Source organism: Plectropomus leopardus, chromosome 14, assembly GCF_008729295.1.
Source record: "Plectropomus leopardus isolate mb chromosome 14, YSFRI_Pleo_2.0, whole genome shotgun sequence".
NCBI classification, from domain to species: Eukaryota; Metazoa; Chordata; class Actinopteri; order Perciformes; family Serranidae; genus Plectropomus; species Plectropomus leopardus.
In genome coordinates, this window is record NC_056476.1 from 3,530,551 (window position 1) to 3,553,012 (window position 22,462).

General features: G+C 37.8%; 2 protein-coding genes across 4 annotated transcripts; one reads left to right on the forward strand and one right to left on the reverse strand.

Annotated features, from left to right (window-relative positions):
• Positions 1–294: 294 nt before the first annotated feature.
• Positions 295–6,802, reverse strand: vps29 (VPS29 retromer complex component). Of its 2 annotated transcripts, XM_042501175.1 has the most exons (5): positions 6,733–6,796; positions 4,689–4,700; positions 3,155–3,346; positions 1,945–2,180; positions 295–817 (listed from the first exon to the last, which is right to left on the reverse strand). In XM_042501175.1, the coding sequence occupies exons 1-5, from the start codon at positions 6,733–6,735 to the stop codon at positions 700–702; spliced, it is 561 nt and encodes a 186-aa protein (XP_042357109.1). In that variant the 5' UTR covers positions 6,736–6,796; the 3' UTR covers positions 295–699. The 2 variants fall into 2 exon arrangements, with proteins under 2 accessions (XP_042357109.1, XP_042357110.1); XM_042501176.1 differs by lacking the exon at positions 4,689–4,700 and having other exon boundaries at positions 6,733–6,802.
• A 1,987-nt stretch (positions 6,803–8,789) lies between these two features.
• Positions 8,790–19,921, forward strand: eif5 (eukaryotic translation initiation factor 5). Of its 2 annotated transcripts, none has more exons than XM_042500793.1 (12): positions 8,790–8,870; positions 9,474–9,700; positions 12,016–12,295; positions 12,463–12,544; positions 13,378–13,550; positions 13,650–13,761; positions 13,859–13,989; positions 15,077–15,238; positions 16,271–16,432; positions 16,611–16,775; positions 17,964–18,104; positions 19,459–19,921. In XM_042500793.1, the coding sequence occupies exons 3-12, from the start codon at positions 12,224–12,226 to the stop codon at positions 19,555–19,557; spliced, it is 1,299 nt and encodes a 432-aa protein (XP_042356727.1). In that variant the 5' UTR covers positions 8,790–8,870; positions 9,474–9,700; positions 12,016–12,223; the 3' UTR covers positions 19,558–19,921. The 2 variants fall into 2 exon arrangements, with proteins under 2 accessions (XP_042356727.1, XP_042356726.1); XM_042500792.1 differs by having other exon boundaries at positions 8,790–8,865.
• Positions 19,922–22,462: the final 2,541 nt, after the last annotated feature.

The window sequence follows — 22,462 nt, forward strand, 5'->3', positions numbered from 1 at the left end:
GACTGGTCTGCACAAAGCCCTGGAGGCTGATTTTAGCAGATTAAAGGTCATGATTATATTTTCTACATACTGGCTGTAATGTTCGGGTGTCCACATGCTTTTGGTCATTTAGTGACCTACATTGACAGTGAGCTTGAGGGAAATTCGGGGACTTCTCTGTCTCTACTCTTAGGTAATGTGCACGTGTTATCTCTAAGTTTAACTTTTTCAGTTATCTGGATATCCCCTTCTACTTCTACCACAGGATTATCCATAAATGTTTCTTTCGTTATTTATTTAAGAGAAAACAACCCGTGGAGTGAAATTAGATCTTTATTGTGGGAATAAATGAATGGAAAAAGGAAAAGGCTGACGACATGAAGCTAAAGGCCGGTAAAGGACATGATGAGGGCGAAAACAACAACAAAAAAAGGAAGAAAATGGCACCAAATATTTCTTTTGATAACAAATACATGTGACATTATTGCATTCTCTACAGTTACCAAATGACAGCTTGGACACAAGCAAATGCTGATGACTTATAAACAATATAATACATATTTCTTTTTTTAGAGTTAAGTTACTGAACAGTTTGTTACAGCATTAACATTGTGGTGACTGCAGGAGAGCTGCTGCCCCCTGGTGGAAAGGAATGAAACGATACACAGAGCCACGCTAACCCAACTCCTCCTCCTCCTCCTCTTCCTCACGCCGTCCTTTTTAAGATTTCTTGTACTCGATTCTTTCCACCTTGACGTCGTCGCCGATCAGCTGATAAACGTACGTCACCACTGTAGACGCCTGGATGTCCATTAATACAAAAGAGGGGATGATGTTGCTGTGAGGAGAGAAGACAGACGTGTTTTTGAGGTCGACGCTTTTCCTGCAGCCCTGACTGCTTGTAATTTTGGTCAGTCTGGTTTCTACGGTTACACCTGTTGTACTGTACGTCACACTGGAGAGCATCACTGTGAAAAAGATCTGCAGCTACGCCTTTTTCCACAAATTCTGTTTATCTGGAGGAAAATGGGTCCAAAAAGCACTTAAGTTGAATTTTTCAATGCAGTCAGCATTGTCAGTGGTATATGAAGCGTTTAGGTCTTTTACTTAAGTAGAAATAGCAATAGTACAGTGTAAAAATACTGTAAGTCCTGCATTAAAAATCTAACATGAGTATTTCAAATACATTTGCTAATAATTCTGTATTTCTTCTGAAGTACCATTCTGAATTCATGATTTTTACTTGAGTAATTGAGTATTTTTAGACTTTCGTATTTCAACTTTCTCTTAAGTAAAGGATCTGTACTTAAGTAAAAAATCTTAGCGGTGGAAGAAATGTTCTGTTTTCATTTACTTATGTAAAAGTAGAGACACTACAGGGTAAAAATACTCTTCATTTAAATGTTTGCCATTTTTGCTTTAAAAACATGGAACATTTTATTCATTATCACAATAGTTGGCGATTACTTTTCTTTAGATTGATTTATTTTGGCTTCAGTCAACCATTTCTTAACGCTGCTGAGCCAAACTTGATTATTTTTCACTATTTTTTTAAGCATTGTTAACATTAAAAATACTTTTAAGCTGACTTACAGAGACATTAGCAGAACTGTAAATTTTGATTTATTCATGTTTTTTTTTTATCTCTGTGTCTCCAGCTACTATGATTGGGATAAAAGGATGCCAGCCAACGAACATGTCATGGTGAGTACACTAATGTTTGAAAACAAATCAGATTTGGTGTGTTGTCAAACATACTGCTGGACTTTCTGTGCCAATTTATCAATGACTTTCTTCTTCAGTGGTGCCACTTTCTGTGGAGTTGTACCTTCAGATTTGGGCTACATATTTAAAAAAGTGATCATTTTTTTAAATTTGAAAACTTAAGTTAGAATTTGTTGCCATTTTAAGCCCTTGTGGTCACAGTGGGAGGTGACGTTTCATCAGTGTGAATGACTCCTCTACCTTTCCGGTGCGCTGTAGGCTCCCGTGGCTGAACCAGGGTTGATGTAGAACTTGTTTTCGTTCTCGAATGCCTCGAACTTGTGCGTGTGCCCGGAGATGAGGATGTCAACATCCAGCTGTCTCTGGAGCACCGCCAGACTGGCCATGTCGCCCCAGGGGATCACCTGGTGTCCGTGGATGAGCCCGATCTTAAACTGGCCCACTGTAACCACCTTCTGCTCCGGGTAGTTCAGGTTCTGAGGTGAGAATAAGAGACAATATCGGAGTTTAAATCTGAAAGTGCCGTTCTTGTAATTATACACTTGTTCTTAACCCTTTGAAACCTGGATCAGCATCAGTTTTGTTGTGCTGGGTTCAGATGCCTTTCACAAGTATTTAAATCTCTGCACTGTAAACAAAATTGTTTTGATTTCTATCAAAAATGTGGGAGAAAAAGGTAAAGATCAACTTGGCAGAAATGTCTCACAAACTAGAAGAAATAAGCAGATTTAGAATTGTTTTTTAAAAAAAACTAGGGAAAATGTCCATTCAACTAGCTTCATAATTATCACTATTGGGTATTTAAAATAATTACTCAAAATTATTTGGCACTTTTTGAAGGTCATTTCCTTCACTTTTTTTTCTTTTTGACTTTCCTTGTTTTGTGCTATTTTGGGGGTAATTCTTGGCTATTTGGGGGTAATATTCTTTCTCTCTTTTTTTTCTAATTTGTATTAAAAAGATGTCAGTTTTTCAATGTGAGTATTGTGTGAACTAGGAAGGTTAAACTCAATTTGCCATAAGGGAGAAATTACAATTTCATTACATGGCTATTAGTTTTTAGGACCAGCAGGAGATCCATTTCACTTCATTCTTGCAAGTAAATACTCAGAGACTTTAATTATGTCTTTTTTCCCATCTGCACCCTAAGTTTGAAATCTGTAATTACAAACCCGGGGGTGAGTAATGGCCAGAAAAGTGTTTTTTGCAGAACAATATGAGGTTACAATAAAGTTGGCCTTTGACCCTTTGGATATAAAACGTCATGAATTCATCATTTTATCCTAATAGACATTTGTCTGAAATTTGTCATAATTAGCGAATGAATTCTTGAGTTATGGCAAAAAACGTGTTGTGATGTCACAGTAACCATTGACCATCAATTTTTCTCATAGTATCATGTTGTGTAATGAATACGGCTGTTTTCTTTCAGTGTTGTCTACAAACAGACCTCGTCGAAGTCTCCTCGGACTATGTGGACGTCTCCAGCGAGAGTCTTCAGGTAGTCATAGCTCTCCTTGGTGCAGAGGTTACCCGTGCAAAGGATGTGCTGGATCTTCCCCGGGACCAACAGCTTCTTGAACTTGGCTGGCAGGGTGTTGCACCGGTGGGGGATGTGCAGGTCACCTAACACCAGGACCAACTGACAGCATCGCACAGACACACACACGGACAGGTTAGTGACACACCGATGAGGGAGAGTTCAGGCTATGTGAAAGAAAAAGGGCCGAGGATAGAGCCCTGAGGGATGCCACAGTTCGGGATCCACCAGAACCACTGTAGTTAGTTATTAAGTTCTTTTGTCTTTTAAACCAGCAAAATACTGCCCAGTTTTATGTTATTGCACCCAAACAACAACTTACTCCAAATTAATGTAATACAATAGAAAAACAGGCTTTAACTTGTAAATAAGCAATGTTTGTGAGTAAGAAGTTTATTAAGTGTCTTAATTCAAACTGGGTTGTGAATGTTACTTCTAACATAATCTATTTAAAAAAAACATCCCATGATGGAAAATTATGGATTGAATCCACACAGCTGGATTTCAGACACTCAATAACAGATGAAGGACATGAGAGTTAGATAATTATGTTTTCACACAACACAAGGAATCCATAAGAACCAAACAACAACAAACTTGAATGTTCGTGCTAAACATTAAACCTTTTAAATAACCTTTTCTAACAGCACTAACCAGCAGAGAGATGCTGTAAATGTTAATTGTGGTTGCATGTTATGACTTTGGTGAGAAACAAACCGACAGATATTTAATGCTTATTAAGGCCTTACTTTTAGATTAACTGATTAAATGTCTTTTTAAGGATCTGTAGGAACCCTGGTGACAATTAGGGCCTCACAGAATTAACATTTAAGACCATTTAATGCCTGTTAAATATAATATATAAATATAATATATACATATACAATATGTATATAAAATTTAATTTAAGACAGTTTAAGACTTTCTACAGACCCACAGACACCCTGTCATTCACTCTAAAAACTAAAGAGTTAACTTGTTTTACTACTGATTGAATTTCTTCACTAAAAAAAATCTTAAATTTTGTCCAATCAGTGTCAGGCTTATTATTACTGAAATGGAAAGCCATTCATGAGGATTTCCTGTGTTGAAATAGATGAGTCAGTGAAGAGTCCCAAACACGGGGTTGTGAAACACCATCGTGACCTTAAAGATTGCCTGACTTGTAGATTTCTATGCAGATTCTTGAAATCTGATATATGGCTGAGTTTTTCCTTCTCTGACTTGTTGCTAGACTATTTGGGGTAATTTACTAATGAGTAATTTCTTATTCAGGACAGAGCAGATGTAGTTAAAGGATTGTAGCCTGCAGGGCACCAGATCTTGCTGAATTAGCAGCAGACACAGCAGACCTCCGCAGCGGTGCAATCCTAACCCTGTGTTAGTGCGTCAGGCAGAAGAGCGAGCAGAAAACAGGGATCCAACACAGAGCGAGGACACTTACCCGGTGACTAGCCTGGTTGATTGGAGACAGGCAATGAGGGGTGGGAGGAGGAGAGTGGGTGAGAGAGGGAAGGCAGGATGTGCACGGAGAGAACGACACGAGGCATGATCAAAGATTTGGGGGGGAGAAAAATACAAAAAAGAAAAAACAAAAGACAAAAAGAGTTGGGACAAGAAGGGAAAACTGAAATTAGAAATTAAAAAGGAATGGATTAAGTTGACAGATATTAATCATTCAAAAACAAATAAGAAAAGTTAAATAACAATGTGGTTGAATCGATTGTTAATGGTTAGTGATGATGACGATGAAGCACGCATGTAGTTTTCATCTGAGCGTGAGCAAAATCATGTGGGGAAGCAAATGAAAGTGTGGACTGGAATTTAGTTATAATCAGTAGTGGAGTCTAACTAAGTACAATTATTCAAGAACTGTTCACAAGCATAATTAAAGGTACGGCTGGGCAATATGTATTTAAAATATTACTTGATACTTTTTTATTACTTTATATTGTAAGGCTATATTACAATACATGATATATATTGCAATATTTTTTAATGTCCTTTAAATTAACGTTGACTACTAAAATAAAAAAATAAAGTTTAATAAAATACAGTTATCAGGAAGTTAAATAAAGAAAAAATTATTTTTTAATAGAGTATGTTCTATGGTCGCAAAATGTGACTAAATAGTCACAGTCTGGAGCTCTACAAAAGCCCTGCTTTGTGTGTGTGTGTGTGACTGTGTGTGTGTGTGTGTGTGTGAGAGAGAGAGAGAGAGAGAGGCAGAGAGCCTTAAAGAGAGCGAGAGAAACAAAACACTGGTGGCATATAAAAACAACCTAACAATTTAAACACAATGTTCGCAATAGAGTCATTTTATAAACACGCATGGAAAAAGCTGCGATATATCGAGTATATTCAATATATCGCCCACCCCTAATACACCCTAAGTGTATTAGGGGTGGGCGTAATACATATCGATTCATGATATACATCTCTATATTTTTTTTAGGTCTACTCGAGAGCATTTCTGGGAGACAGATCGAACATTATGTTTAAAACCAAACTGCTTCTTTTATGTGACAATATTGTAGGAATAACTACTGGTACTTAAAAGTATTATCACGATTTCATTTTTGATCAATAATTATTAGTTAAGTAGATATAATAACTAAGTGGGTAAAGGCTAGTATTAAAACAAGTAGAACTGTCTGATAATTTAAGTAACTTTACGATAACACAACCTTTAAAATCAGGAAAAAACACAATTTATTCTATATCACAATATAACAATACCCAATAACTAAGACAATATATCGTTTCATAACCCAATACAATATAACGTCTTTATATTGCCCTTCCATGTAATAGTCAAACAACTACTTAAACTGAAAATGCACCTAAACTTGATGCTTTTCCAAATATTTTGCTCCAGATTTTACCAACCTTTGATGATTCCTGACAGTAAAACGACAGACAGAAGGTTTGAACGAATGAATGAATCACTTACTGATGTGCATTTGTAGATCTAACACGAAAACAATTTAGTCAAACTATTTGAATTACCTCGGAAATCACTGACAGCGAAAATACGAGTTAATAACTTTGTAAGAAACACCGTTAGTGCTGCAAGGAAAAAGTGCCTTACAAGAAAGTAGCTGTTAGCACAGCGAGCTAACTGCTCGGCTCAGGAGGGAAAAAAGTGCAAAATGTGATGATATCAATTAAACAGACGACAAGAATGGATGATAAACAAACGTAACAAGCTGAGAGACAACGATGCAAATGCAAACAGTGACTTTAAGGGTGCTTGCAGCTTGTTGCAGTGAATTTTTGGGGGACTAAACTGCTCAGCTGTCATGTGACCGTTGATCCATCTCGGAATGAGGCTTCAGTCAAATAAAACACCAAAATCGGGACCTAAAACTATGATGTCGCCCTCCACGCGTCGACAACGAGTCTCAGGAAACCCCAACCGATTAAAAAGCTCGAAACTCGGGCTGTAAATGAGGGAAATTGTGGCCTTTTCGCCATTTCATACTCACCATCTTCTATTTTGCTGTTTCTGCTAGTCAAGTTGAGGAAGCGCCTACGCACGTACAGCGTCAGGCCGTCAGCCAATCAGAGACGAGAATGTTAGACGCTGCGTCAAACTGGATATAACACTTCCTTTTTTCCTTTCAAAGTAAAACAAGTGAAACAACAGATGGGGTAAATGGGAGAAAATACCAATGGTGGAAGAATGATTCATCCTTCGTTGAAGTCTTCATAATCCTTCGCATATCACCTCCCCAGGTCAGCTTTCTATCAAATATCGTGGAGTTTGAAAATGTTAATTTACTGTTAATTTCCTCTTTGTCGTTGACTGTGTACAAAAAGAGACTTTACTGTGCAATGCTTTGCTGTTAAAAACTTCTTATTTGGATCAAGACTGATCCCTCTATGAGCTCATGTTCACACGTTCAAAATGATTATGTGCATTCTCATTTTTTAATCCTATATTTATACTGTGAGATTTTTATGTACTGATGTTTTTATGGCTTGTTATTTATGATTTAAGTGTTTTCTGGGTGTGGTTTTCATATCAACTAGTATATGTTTATACCACACTCTCTACCACATGTACTTTCTATATGTTCTACCCTCATTGTGGTTTATATTATGTAAAACAAACTAAACTAAGTAAAAGCACCAATCCAGGGTTGTCGCAAAAAAGCACTTAATTTTATTATCCAATAATAGAGTCCTTATTGGTATTAAAATGTTTAACATTTTTTTGGAAAGTCATGAAAATGCTAAGACATGGAAAATAGGATATAAAGGATTTTTTTCTGACTCTGCTTTGTAAATCTCAAAGTAATCGATAAAATCTATTTTTAAAATAATTTACCAAATTCTCCACATTAATAACATGCAGAACAGGATGGTGGAAACTTACAATTACAAATTTTGAGAGTTTTTTTCATGGTGCCACTGTGTTTTTAGATGAAAATGAAAAAAGAAATACAAAAAAGTAATTATCTTCAATATACTACATGCTACATAGATTATTTTTCTGTGATCACCACAGCCTGGGATATGTCAGTGACTTGCTGCAACATGGATTTTTATAAATTATTATTTTTTGTGCAGTATGTGTCAAATACTTAGAGAGACAGCAAGCTCAATTTGCGGCAGCGGCACCTAACTGTGGCACCTCGTGGCACCTCCTGGCAAGCAGTGGCACAAGCACTGGCACCTCCTGGCACCTCCCGGCACGTCTCGGCAACCAGTGGCATCTGCTGCGACTGCTGCAACTGCTAGCGGCACCTAGCTGCGGCATCTGGGGGTGCCACACGAGGTGCCACAGTTAGGAGCCGCTGCCGCAAATTGAGCCAGCCCCTGCTGAATACTTACACTCATACCACTCTGTGCACAAAATGTGCTTTTCAGAATCAGGCTATAAAAATTTTTATACATTTTTTTCTCCCACTGAGTTATTTTTTTAACCAACATCAGTCCTAATGAGAATTATCAAATATTCATTAATTGTCTGAATTTAAGTTTTTGTCATGATGCCACCATGTCTTTACACAAAAAATGGGATTATCTTCAGTATACTACATGCAAAGTAATTTTAATTATTCATTTTTATTATCACAGCTTGGGATAAGTCAATGATTAGCAGCAACATTGATTGTGACAGTGCGCCTGATGGATGTAGCATGTATTTTCTCCATTTGCCAAATATGGTAAGAAACAAATTTTAACTTAATCTGATGGCAAATAGAAACAATACAACGCATGTTTTATGTAATGTGGGTTAAAAGAAATTGCGAATTTAATGAGTTTCGTTGGTGCATCATTTGCACTTAACAGTATGAATGAGGGTTTTGTTGACAATAGTGCATTTTGGTCTTATTGTAGGAGCTGAGCTAGAAATTCCAATATCAAATAAAAATACACAAGCTTGCCAAAATGTATGCCATATGCATTAACACAGCCATAGCAATCAAAAAATGAAAAGCGCGTAAAATGTGCCACACAGTCCCTTAAGGGTTAACATGGAACGGGAAAAGACGACTTTTAATTTGAAATGAATGCCACCGCCGGAAGGTGCTAACCGAGTTCCGTCCGTTAGCTCGACATCCGTCAGTAAAAGCGACGTGAGTAACAGTGTTTCGCAGAACATTCGAGAGGTAAGGTGCGAAGTAATTTCATCTCATTTTACGGGGCCTCACCCTGACGTGGATTTCATGTCGATGGTCTTTAAACCACCGAGATAATTCAGCTAGCTAAACCAGCGTCAACGATACTAACTCAAATCATATATTATCTTCAGCCCGAACGCGTCGTCAGCGCTCCGCTACGGACTGCGTTAGCTGCGTCAGCTAGCATCTGGGCTCCGGCTATTTCCTGGAGTTCTAATGCTGTTAGCGGCTGTTTATATAACGGACCGACGGTCAGGCTGTTTTTAGACTCGGAGTGGACTCGTATCACTTCGAGGTTGACTCTGAGTTTATGTAATGTTTATATTATATATAATTTAGGGGTATTTTGGCGATGATACACGTGTAATGTAACTTTAGCTAGTTAGCTGGAGTCGTTACCCGCTCGTTGAGTTACATTACTTAACATAACGGAACAGTTAGAGTCTTTTTTTGTTTGTTTTTGATAGTTAGATATGTATGACGGTTTGTCTACGCACTCAGTGACCGCCAGCGGCTGTCACACCTGATGATGCTAACGTTAGCGTTTTTTAGTCCGCAGTTTGTGTGGTTAACAATACGCCTCTCCTCCCCAAAAGGTCCCCCCCAAACCCCGAGGACTTTCCAGATAACCCCGTCTGCCTTCGAGCCTGGCGACCGCACCGTTTGGACGCTTTAGGGTGTTAAACTGTGCATCTTTGAGAGCCGAAAAACCGTCAAGAACCCCTGCTGCAATCAATACTACACCAGCACCAGCCATCGACCACCGTTCACTGCGCCTCTTGGACGATCAGCGTTGTGTTTATGTCTTTGTTTTGCGAAAACGGTAAGTCGTGGGTAGATTTCTCAAACGTTTTATCATTTTTTTGTGATATGGTTATATATTTAGCGTTGCTATTGTGCAATATGACGTGTTTTCTGTGCCTCTGTATCAAAATGGCGTCTCCCAGTCCCCTCACTCGTGTGCGGTGACTGTATGACGCACTCTGCACCAAGCTGCCAGCTAAAGCTAAGTTAGCCACCTTTCTGAAATAGACTTGACCTCGTGCCCTTCTGAAACGCTCCTGACATCACTGTGTCGCTGTCAAACCAGTCGCGAGTCATTTCGTGTCGGATCGCGCTGAGGAAACTACGGACGAGCTGCTGTGAAAGCCGTCGGCAGGGGGGAGAGTTGTTTGGCAGCTGCTAGGCCTCCTGTTTGTGACCTAATAACAAGAGAAGGCCTTATGCGACTAAAGCCAGAGGCCCTCATGTAAGACAAAGGGCTTTCACAAAAGAATTTTTGCACGTATATGGCCACAATAGCATCTAGTTTAGTGCCTGGGTTTCATTTTTCCTCTTTGGATTAATCTGCCATGCTAGCTCACTGCTGCATCACGTGGATTGCTCAGTTTGATTTTGTCAGCAGTGCAGAGGCTTTTCATATTTGTTTTCTATCTGGCAATGTAGTGTTAATGCTCAAACTTGTTTACGAGGAGAGATAGTTGTGTAAGGGTCTCTGCTGTATCCCACAGAGGCTCTGGACCTGGTGTTGCCCATCCCCCTGCACGGACACACAAGTATCCTTATGCACATCAGGAATTTGGTTATATGATGTGATTTTACCTGTGATCCATGGAAAATACAGATCCACTTTTATTACATTATAATTGGAATAATCAGGGTTATAATTGACCTGTCTGACCACAATTAAAACATCTTAATAATTATCTCCCAGAGCCTTAATTTACATCTTAAGATGTCTTATTTTGTTTGACAAACATCTGAAACCCAACAGCTTTAGTTTGCTATTATACTAAACTAAATAAGACAGCAAATGTTTACATCTTCATCAAGAACAGAAGTTCAAACCAGTTTTTTAAATGTATTTATTTTTGCTTTAAAAAAAAATACTTGCAAATATAAGTCATCAAAATTAAATTGATTTATGGGAATTTTCTCCTTAAATACCACCACAGACTCAACAAACTGAGGCTTTTCATATTTGTAGTATATAATGTAGATATTAATGCTTGTTTACAAGGAGAAATATTTGTATCAGGGTCTCAGCAGTGTCCCCCAGCTGTCTCTGAGAGTTTCTGGACTCTGCATCGGCTGTCCCTCTGTACCGACGTACCTGCGTCATAACTCAGTTTGTTCTGGATGAAAGGTGGCAGACACTCAAAAGTAATTTTACACCACAGGAATCTGGTTTTATTGTGTGGTTTTACGATTGGTTGTGAGCCATCAAGTAATAGTTTAAAAAAAAAAACAAAAAACAACCTAAACAATTGGTTGGCTTATAACCTGCCAGACCACAGTTAAAACATCTTTGTCGTGGTCTCCCACAGCCTTATTTTACATTTACAAATTGCTTATTTTGTGTGACAGACAGTTTGAAACTCCAAATATTTAGTTTGCTGTCATAAAAAACTAAATCAGTGAGCAAATATTTACATCTTGATCCAGAATGGATTCTCAAACCGGTGATTAATTTTTTGTGTTTCTGCTCCAAAACTACCTACAGGAAAAGAAAGGTATCATTCTTTAGTAAATAAATTGGAAAATTTCTCCTTGGATACTGGCACACACCCAACAAATTGTAATTGCATATTTACACATATGCAGGGTTCCTACAGTCATGGAAAACCTGGAAATGACACAGAATTTCACAATCAGGCCTGGAAAAAGTCAGACTTAGTAAAAATCACTTTAAGTTTTAAATTAGTCGTGAGGTTTTGGTGTTTGTAATGAAATTGCTGCAGTAAACTTCCACCTATCACATAACATTTCTGCATTTTCTTCCCACGTCCAGTACTCCCCTCATGCCTGCCAACTGGCTGAAATTAAGTTTGAATAAAGTTTGATATCTCCGAAAGCAGAAAAAAAGTATTATGAGTCGTTGAAAAACAAGAAAACTTTTGAAACGTCATCCATGAAACGGTGTGAGAACACTGCTAAAGGTAACGTACCGTACTGGGAGAACGCCACTTTGCATTCAGTGCAAGGTACATGAAAACAAATCAAACGAAATAAAACAAAACAATCAGTTTAATTAGAAAAAAATCTCTATTTGATTGAGTTTGTCAGCACAATATAAAGTTTCTGTTCAATGACTTTTGAATAAGATATTGATGTATTTTTGTCCCTCTCCTCTTTCAGAGCTGTTGCGCAGCCGTTGGAACCTGTGTGGTGGAAATCTAGCCTTCAAGCAAGGAGCTTGCGGCCACAGCGGCACAGCGTTTTTCATGTCAGAGACAGAGCGCGCTTGCAGTCGTTTATGTCATCCCCTCTTTTCCAGACAGAAGATCCCGAAAAATCCCCAACCAAGATCCTTTTATCTTACTGATAGTGCTAACATCCAGCCAAAATGTCTGTCAACGTCAACCGCAGCGTGTCAGACCAGTTCTATCGCTACAAGATGCCCCGTCTGATTGCCAAGGTAACGCGTCGCTGTGACGGGTTTCTAAGTTTGTAGTGTTTGAGAAGTTGACAGAAATCTAGAAAAAGGACTCCAACTTATTAATGTTGCCTAATCAAATCAAAGGAAGAACATTCGTCTTTTTTCTCTGATATTTTGGGTGTTCCTGGTCTGTTTGTCTCATCCAGGTTGAAGGCAAAGGGAATGGAATCAAGACGGTCATTGTCAACATGGTTGATGTTGCAAAGGCACTGAACAGGCCTCCAACATGTAAGTAACACGCAAACCAAGGAACCGAAAAAACACTGAAGCTATTTCGATATTTACACCTTTTAAAACTTTTAATTTTGTCAAGGATTACTCAAATTTTCCTCCTCTTTTATCGCTTGCCACTAACATCTGCACCCCTTTTGCAAACAAACAAGGCTACAAATCCAAGTTACCTCCTAAAAAAGTCTTCCACTAATTGAATAGTGGTTTGTTCTGTAGAATTTCACACATTAAGTGTATCCCAAAGCCCAAGATTATGTCCTCAAATGTCTTATTTTGTCCACAACCCACAGATATTCAGTTTACCAGCAAATAAACCAGAAATGAGTCACATTTAAGAAGCTGGAATCAGATTTTTTTTTTACTCAAATTGAATTAGTTGCCAATTAATTTAATAGCTGAACAGATTGATTTAAATATTGGAGCTCTGCTGTGGATGAAATACACCAGAGGGAGTTGTATTCATGAGGAAATTTCATTTTAATTGTTTTGATACTTCATTTTTTCATGTCTCTGGTTGAGGCAGTCGTTGCAGGAGTGTGTTAAGAATAGGAAAAAGGAATTTTTCAGCCGAACTTCAGAGATTGAACATTTTACTGTGATGTCAGTCATATAATGTAAAAGTTTGGGTTTTTTATGTATGTGCTTTTGCAGCAGGGGTTAAAGGGGCATCACTTTCTCTTGTGTGGGCTGTGTAAAAAACAAATGAATATCCATAATTTTCTCTGAAAAAAATGCCATCTTTATATCAATGCTTAGCTGACAGTCAACTTTTTTTTTTTTTTTTTTCATTTTATTATAACACCTGACATCATGTCTGATTTCCTCCACAGACCCGACCAAGTTTTTTGGTTGTGAACTCGGTGCTCAGACCCAGTTTGATACCAAAAACGACCGTTACATCGTCAACGGATCCCACGAGGCGAACAAGTTGCAGGACATGCTTGATGGGTTCATCAGAAAATTTGTGCTGTGTCCCGAGTGTGACAACCCTGAAACTGATCTGGTAAATATTTCACAGTAAACTTAAACGCAGGTCCAGAGAGGTTTAAGATTTGATTGTATATTTTTTCAGATTTAGTAAGATTTATTTATTTTTTTGCAGCATGTCAATCCCAAGAAACAAACCATTGGCAATTCCTGTAAAGCCTGTGGATACCGCGGCATGCTAGACACCAGACACAAACTCTGCACGTTCATCCTCAAAAACCCACCAGGTGAGATATTGTTGGTTTTAGTAGTTCCGAGTAGAGTTAGTGGTCCAGCACCCTCATGAAGATTTTGATAAAAACTGCTCTGCTTCTCCAATGGCAGAGAGCACTGATGGTGGATCCGCATCTGTAAAGAAAGAGAAGGAGAAGAAGAACCGCAAGAAGGACAAGGAGAACGGCTCCGGCAGCGGAGAGGCTGGGAGCCAAGAAAACTTTGATGCTCCTGAGGCTGTGGTGGGTTTCTAGTCCTGGATCAGAGAGCTACGTGGCTGCTGGTGTGAGAGTCAGACAGTTATGTCACCAGTTTCTCAACAGCAAACACGAAGCCTGATCATACTGGACAGACACACACACACACACACACACACACACACACACACACAGTGTTATTTGCGTACTTTAAGAAAATGTTTGTGGTTGCTCAAAGTGGTCGCTGAGGTTAACGGCCCCGTGTGCAGCTGGCTGTGTACTCAGTGCCTAAACAAAGATCAGCAAAGTCAAAAATCTCTCCCTGCCTCACAGCCCAGAGCGACTTCTGATTCGTATTTACTCTGCGTGGTTATTCAGAATCATTGAGCTTAATCAGCTGCTTCTGTGTTTGCAGGAATTGTTTTTACTTTTTAAAGCTGGTAGTACAATGTGATAACCTCTCCAAAAAAAGCCCCCAAACTTAAACCGACACTTGCAGTTGCATAAAATGGTTAGGCTGCAGGGCTGAGAACATCACATGCACATGCACGCAGTGAAAAACGAAGCTATAAAAGACGACGTTGCAGTGCAGAAACAGGACGCTGGCGGCCGCACAGTAAAACGCTGCTGTCCGGCCACCTTGTCTTTAAAAGTTAATACTGTGAATTTAGATTGATGTCTAGTGACCTGAATTTGATTTCAGAACATCAAATGCCAACGTCAATTTAATATAGAATATTGTCGATAGTGACGTTGATATTTTGCTGTTTTGCAATCAAATCCAACCGCTTGTGCCAATCATGTAGAATAGATATTTATGATATGTGATGGAGTAAAAAAAGTCGGTGCATGTAATTTAAACACTTGCATCAGGGCGTGTACACCCAAAAAAGTATTTCGAGCCCTGAGCTGCTTACTGCTGCATTCAGAGGTTCGTTTACCTTTGCCCAAAGCTTCTAAACAGGTTTAAGGATTAATCATCTTCTTTAGAGCCAGGAGTCGTTTCTGCTGACTCACACGTTTATTAATAAGCAGTTTAATATTTTTCAGCTTTTTTTTCTTTTTTTGATGATTATGCAGAAAAAAACTTTTAGCACCTTTTAATCATTTCATTTGATTTCTGTGTGGTCAGGATGGAGACGACGATGATGAGGACTGGGCAGAGGAGACTACAGAGGAGGCGCAGAGGAGGCGAATGGAGGAGATCAGCGACCACGCCAAGAACCTGACGCTCAGCGAGGACCTGGAGAAACCCCTGGAGGAGAGGGTCAACCTGTTCTACAACTTTGTGAAAGTAAGGTTCACTGAGGTCTTAAATTAAACTTCACTTCACAACATCCCGAGTTTTTCTTCCAATCCAAGTCTGTTAATGTAGCTTTAACGAAGATGTCAAACTTTAATTGATCTCAATCTTTGAAAAAAAAACCTCAGTCTGTGAAATGATAAATGATGACAAAGTTCCCCTTATGAGGGGAAATAAGAAAATTTGGAAGAATGGAGATAATAACGTTTGAATCTAACTTAATAATTTTATTGAAATAATAAATGTCACCAACAACGAAACGTCTAAAGTTACCTCCTACAATAATCCCTCCTCTGTAGATTAGGTTTCCAACAAACAATTATTTTTATTCTTGATTAATCAGTTGATTATTTCAACTAATAGATTAGTGGTTTGATATACAAAATGTCAGGAAATGGTTAAATAAAAACCAAAAACAATGTTCAGTGTTTCCCAGGGCCCAAGATGACATCCTCAGATGTCTTATATCTGATGTCTCCATCATAGACGAGAAAGAAACCAGAAATGAGTCACATTTAAGAAGCTGGAATCTGAGAATTTTGTCTTTTTTTTTCTTAAGCAGTTATTCAACGTGAATCAGTTGCAGATTAATTTAATAGCTGAACTAATTGATTAAATATTGAAGCTCTGGATGGATGAAATACACCAGAGGGAGTTTCAGTCATGAGGAGATTTCAGTTTTGTTTTTTTTGTCTCTGGTTGAGGCAGGCAGTGTTAGAAATTAACTTTTTTGTCCGCTGTGGCTGGTGAACTCCAAAATCAGCTACTCAATAAATAAATAAATAAATAAATAAATAAACAAACAAACCCTGGAGGCAGATCTTTGGAGGGAAATTAGGTTAGTGCTAGGAAATGTAAAATTAAGCTGATAGTAATCATGTGCTTCTCAAACTCCAAATTATCCAAAACAAAACCAGCAGAGTTTTAGAGTCTCTGCAGGAGTGTTGAGGGGAACACAAAGGAACATTTAAATCTTAACTTGTGTGTCCACTCCTCAGTAATTTCACTGTTGTCCGTTTCCAGCAAAAGAAGGAGAGCGGGACCATCGACCTGGCCGATAAGGAGATCTTGGCGGAGGCAGAGCGTCTGGATGTGAAGGCCATGGGCCCCCTCATCCTCAGCGAGCTGCTCTTCAACGAGAACATCCGCGACCAGATCAAGAAGTACAAACGCCACTTCCTGCGAGTAAGTTGAACGATGCAGGACTTCAGCTAACGTTAGTCCGTTTATGCGATTAAAAATTGAAACGTCACGGCTAATTTTCTCAGTTTATAACCTTCTCTTCAACTTCTCTAAACATTTCTGTAGATTGGATGAAATCTTGTGTTTGTCTCATGACTGTTCTCTGATTTTAAATCCTCAGTTCTGCCACAACAACAAGAAGGCTCAGAAGTACCTGCTGGGAGGTTTCGAGTGTGTGGTGAAGCTGCATCAGGTCCAGCTGCTGTCTCGAGTTCCCATCATCCTCAAAGACCTGTACGACGCAGACCTGCTGGAGGAGGACGTCATATTCGCCTGGGCAGAGAAGGCGAGTGCAGATGTTTATATATTAATCTTTTATTAAATCAAGGTGACTGCGGACCTTTAAAAGATCCTGAAATATCTTGAGGGAGCAGTGTGTAAGATTTAAGGAGATTTCGTGGCGTTTCGAGGTGAGGATTGCAGAATTCAAGCAGCTGAAACTTAACTGAAGCTTAGAATTCCTTCAGTGTTCATTTTTCAGGGAGGTTTTTTTAGGAGCCTGATTACCTGCGGCCGTCTCTCCAAAACAATATTATTAATCAGTGTGTCTTCAGTGCAGTTTCACATGTTGAGGACGAGCCGCTTTCGCAGCACCTGCTAATCTCTGCTCAGCGTGCTTCTCTGAAATCTTTGTTCCTGAAGTTCAGGAGGTTTTTACTGTGAGCTGATTTATCTCAAAGTGTCTTCCTCTCCAAAACAAGAAGACCTGGTGATTTAAACTGATAAAAACACTAAATAAAGCAGTTTCTCATTTAAAAAATAAAATAAAAATCAGCGTGTCTCTGATGCAAAAAGGCAGAAGACCCTATTTAGAGCAAGTGTTGGGTTTGTCCCCTCTGGGTTACTGTAGAAACATGGCGGTGTAACAGTGTGACCTCTGCAGACGAGGACTTGCTCCCTGTGTAAATATAAACGGCTCATAATAATAAAAAAAACCCACAAACGTCCTTATTTTCAGGACGAAACGAAACATACCTACTAAAACATACTTATTATATTTTTATATTTCTGCCACACTGGACCTGAAACATTTTACATTTAAAAAACTTTAACATCTAGTAAACTTCCAGGGTAATAAGGAGTTAAAACTGGCACAGCCTCAAACATTTACAGCTGTGAAATGCAACAAACGCATCACACCAGTTTAAACATTTAATCCTGATATTCGTGTTTTTATCAAACAACATGAGGAGGAAATATGAAATATTGGCACTGGCTTCTGAAAAATATCTTGAAGTTAATAAAAATTCTTAAAATATTTAACTTAAATTTCCCCTTAATAACTGTTGCTCGTTAACACTTTATCATGAAAGCTCCGTATAATTTTAAAAAACATTCTGCTGTTGAGAGTAGTCACGAGGAAATAATGGTTTTTTAAGATGAATTTACAGTTCGAACATCGTCGGGTTGTTGCGTATTTGATCAGAGCTGTTGGCGACTTCACTGACCGACTGAGTTTGTTTTCGTCCACCAGGTCTCTAAGAAGTACGTCTCTAAGGAACTTGCCAAAGAGATCCACGCTAAGGCGGCTCCGTTTGTTAAATGGCTGAAGGAGGCGGAGGAGGAGAGCGAGGGCAGCGACGAGGAGGAGCTGGAGGATGATGAGAACGTGGAGGTAAACACTGACGAAGATCACTCTGCAAACTTTGTTTTAACACGTGATCTTTATCCAAAGATCCACCTTTAAATTCTACAGTAAATTTAAATACATTAATTTTAGAAAAAATAAATTGAATAGAATACACGTGGCATCCACTTAACTGGACTGACTGCAGTTTAATTAACACTAAAGTACTGACATTTGAGGATTAATTTTAATCTGTCGTGATCAACTGTATTCTTTTAGGCATTTTTAGGATTTTTAAAATTTAAAAACTTTATCCTGTTTCTCTCATTGTTTTGTGTCGGTACCAAAATCTGGGTTTTATATCAGCACTGCTGTTGAAAATAAAGTGGCAGCTTCAGTTAGTTTGTATCTGCAGACTGAAACCTGTCTCAGGGTTCACATTAAAACTTCGAGAGGAAAAAAATAAGGAATCGGTAAACCTTTAAAATTTTTCAACAAAGTGCTCTTAAAGTCTTTAATATTTTAAAGAACCACATAACTTTTAATTTGACCAGTTTTGGCCTTTTCCTTTTATTAAATCCTGATGAGTAAATTCGCCGCTGGACTCTTCCTCACCTTGATTAAACCGGCAGGCTTACCTTGGCAGGATTTGCAAAAGTATTCCAGTTTTAAGAAATACTGTGATGTGAAAATTGACGGTTATCAGATCGTTTACTGGGCTACAGTATCGATAAACAGCCTGACGGCGAAACATCTCCTGTCCTCCCTGACGGCCTGTCAGACTTTTTAAACACACTTTCATCATTTAAAAAAAAAAGAGGACTTTCAATTAATATCTATAAAAACCAACAAATATACTTTTTAATGTTATAATATTTGTTTCATAAAAAAACTTGTCTTTTCTGTCCTTAGAGTCGTTTTTATCAACTTCTAATTATAGTAATTGTGTAATAATATAAACCATGAAACTGTGATATTTTCCAAAATGGTTTATCGTATTGTGAAAATCTATTACCATGGCAACCCTAATGTTGGCATGGTTACACTTATCATGACTTAACTTTGCTTAAAACTTTGACTGTGATCTGTTTCTTTCACCTCAGTGGTGCTGCCGTTAAAAATTTAAATTAACGTAGTTTCCTGCCGGCATTGTTTTTAAACAGTTTTACAACATTTAAATGTTTTAAGGATTTAATGCAGAAAAGCTTAAGAGTGTGATAAGTAACATGTTGCTTAAGAGACATTCATTTGATTATTTTTATTTGAAAATGATGTATTTGCCTTGAATTAAGTCGTTAAAAATGAAAAAAAAAGTGTATAAAAAGTACTTGAAAGTCCTTGAATTCCCTGCTGTGTGGGCTGCGTGTGAGGCGTTAACCCCGGTGGCGTCGTCTCTCCTCAGGTGGTGTACTCGTCCTCCGCCCGCGAGCTCAAAGTTGAGACTGTGAAACCAGACACGCCTGAAAAAGAAGAGGACGACATTGACATTGATGCGATCTGAGACTCGGCTGACGACGACGACGACGACGACGACGACGATGATGATGATGATGATGATGATGATGCTTGTGTTGTGGCTTTGACTGACCTGCACCACCTGAACAGCTGGCCTCCCCCCTCCTCTACTCACCCCTCCACCTCTCACCCCTCCTCCGCTTCGTGGCATGACTTAACATAGCGCTTTACTTGCTGCACATTAACTCTGTAATTTTGAGATGTATTCAGTTGATGAAATGAAGTCGCTCCGGGGGATTTTAATCACGGGTGTTTGGGGATCATTTTGACTGCACATTGTTCTTTTGTTTTTTTCTTTCGGTCCCTGTATTTTTCCAGTCAATAAAGAATGAATGTTTTGCTATCCACTACACCTGTTTGTTCATGTGTGATGGTCATTATCTCTTCTAGTTTAATCCTTTGAAAACTCAGCAAATTAGCTGAATTTCTTTCAAAAATATGGAAAGAAGGTGACAAGCAAATTAACAAGAAATGGCACAAAATGAGAAAGAAATAAGTCAAACGTTACAAGTAAATGACCTCAAATAAGCAAAAACATCAAGATGAATGAAAAGGTTACAAGAAAATACTTTTAAAAATGGTTAAACAAACAATAAAATGACCATAAGAAACTGTTAAAGTAACCTAATTATAAGAATGACTTCTTATATTTGCTTTATTTTCTAGTTGTTTTTTTTTGTTTTGTTTTGTTTTGAAATTTTCAGTATATTTCTGGTGAAATTTTTTATCAAGGGAAAAATATGAAAATAGGAGAAATGTATTTTTAATTATAATCACATTTAAAATTATGCTGCAGAATTATTTTTTGAAAATTAAATTATCTGTGTGTGTATGTGGGAGGGGTCTGTTTTTTTTTTTTTTTTTTAAAAAGTAATTTTTGTGGTATTTTTTTGTACATTTTACTAATATTTTATCAATTTTTTGGGTCATTTCTTTTTTTTTTTTTCATCAGTTTTCGAAAAGACTGAGTTATGTGTGTATTGGTTGTATTGGTTATGTGTGTGTGTATATATATATATATATATATATATATATATATATATATATATATATATAAATATAGATATAGATATTTTTTTTTTAACCTGTCTGGATTCATAATTGTCCAAAAATACAAGATCACAATTTTGGCAGTCATTTTTCATGCCAGGTTTAATTTTGTTTTGTTTTCCCTCCTTTTAACACCTGAATTAGTGCAGAGGTATTTTCCTTGCTGCCAGATGAATAAATCCCTCAGAGACGCTTCCTGCCGGATGATGACGGTCCTCTCTGCGGTCCAATGGGACTGAGGTCAGCCGGTTTCCTCACTTCCTCCACCCGCTCAGCTGGACCCGCTGACGCTGCGTTCAGGAGCCGTCGGAAATATGAGCACCAACGCTTCAACACAACAACCTGCACGCCTGGCAGTGGGTACACTGTTGTGTTTATTCAACTCACAATAAAGCAATTAATCGATTAATCGCTAAGCACTTTGTCGTGATATTCAACTTGTGCAAAATATTATTAAACTTTAACAGAGAAATTAAACAATAGAACTACAGCTGACTGTAACTGGTGGAAAACAAGTAATAATATTTACTCAACTACTGTACTTTAGTACATTTTATGCTATTTTTTATACTTCTACTCCACTACATTTCAGAGGCAAATATTGTTCTTTTTACTCAGTAATGTTATATGAATATTTACTTTGCAGTTTCAGATTATTAATACAGTAAAACTGAATAAATACTATAATAATATAATAAAACTGATGAATAATAATGTGTTTTTATGAATGAAGCTCCCCAACAGTATATATATATATATATATATAGTTTTGGACAATTAAATGATTTTATCATCTCTAGGATTTAAGGATGTTTCTATGATTTTAGGACAATTTTTAGATTTTGGGACATTTCTCAGATTTTAGGACATCTCTAGGATTTAAGGATGTTTCTATGATTTTAGGACAATTTTTAGATTTTGGGACATTTCTTAGATTTTAGGACATCTCTAGGATTTAAGGATGTTTCTATGATTTTAGGACATTTCTCAGATTTTTGGACATTTCTAGGATTTTCAGACATTTCTGGGATTTTGTCATGTTTCTAGGATTTAAAGACATTCCTCAGCTTTTAGGATGTTTCTCGGATTTTAGGGCATTTCTATGATTTTTGGACATCAGAGTCTTAGCTTTGACCTCCCTCGGGTCATAGGTGATCCTCCACTGGCACTTGTTGGATATTCAAGCTCTATTTTGATGTTGTTTTATGCACTCTGGCACCTTTAGTATACTTAGTGTACTAAAAATACAAAAACAATTCCCTGCATGAATCACTTTATTTTTATTTGTAAATTAGAAAATGGTCTGACAAGATTTGGGCCACGGGCCGGATGTTGAGTATCAAGTACTGTATATGAATAAGCACCCAGAAAAAAAAAAAATCTGACTTGTACCTTTAAGTAAATAAAAAAGAGTTGCTACTTTCTCCATTGTTGTACTTGCCTTTGCCATTAGGGCCCCGAAACTACGAGATGAGGCGTGCCGAATCAGTGACATCTTTAAATCACTTCTTAAACTCACTTTTACAGACTTGTTTTTATGTGATGTCTCCTTTATTTACTTATTTATTTATTTATCATTTTAAATCTCTTTCTCTATCCAGTTAGCTGCTCATAAATGGCCTGATCTTACCATCTTGTCACGTTTTAATTTATTCACACGTTCATGTAACTCTTATTCATTTGTCTTTAGCTTATCTTTGTTTCATCCCCAATGAAGCGATGTTGTCTTGTTAGATTACCTCTTATATTAGTTATTTTTTTATCCCCTTTCATTGCATTTACTTTTATATCCTCTAAAAACTTCTAAAAATGTGCTTTATTTTTGCTGTATATGTATTTTT

Coding starts and splice junctions, on each gene's coding strand:
- vps29 (XM_042501175.1), bottom strand. Junction 2,181..3,154: donor TCCGAGGAGACTTCGACGAG/GTCTGTTTGTAG, acceptor TTCTCACCTCAG/AACCTGAACTACCCGGAGCA. Junction 818..1,944: donor GCCTACAGCGCACCGGAAAG/GTAGAGGAGTCA, acceptor CTCTCCTCACAG/CAACATCATCCCCTCTTTTG.
- eif5 (XM_042500793.1), top strand. CDS start 12,224: ATGTCTGTCAACGTCAACCGCAGCGTGTCAGACCAGTTCTATCGCTAC. Junction 13,551..13,649: donor ACAACCCTGAAACTGATCTG/GTAAATATTTCA, acceptor ATTTTTTTGCAG/CATGTCAATCCCAAGAAACA. Junction 15,239..16,270: donor TGTTCTACAACTTTGTGAAA/GTAAGGTTCACT, acceptor GTCCGTTTCCAG/CAAAAGAAGGAGAGCGGGAC.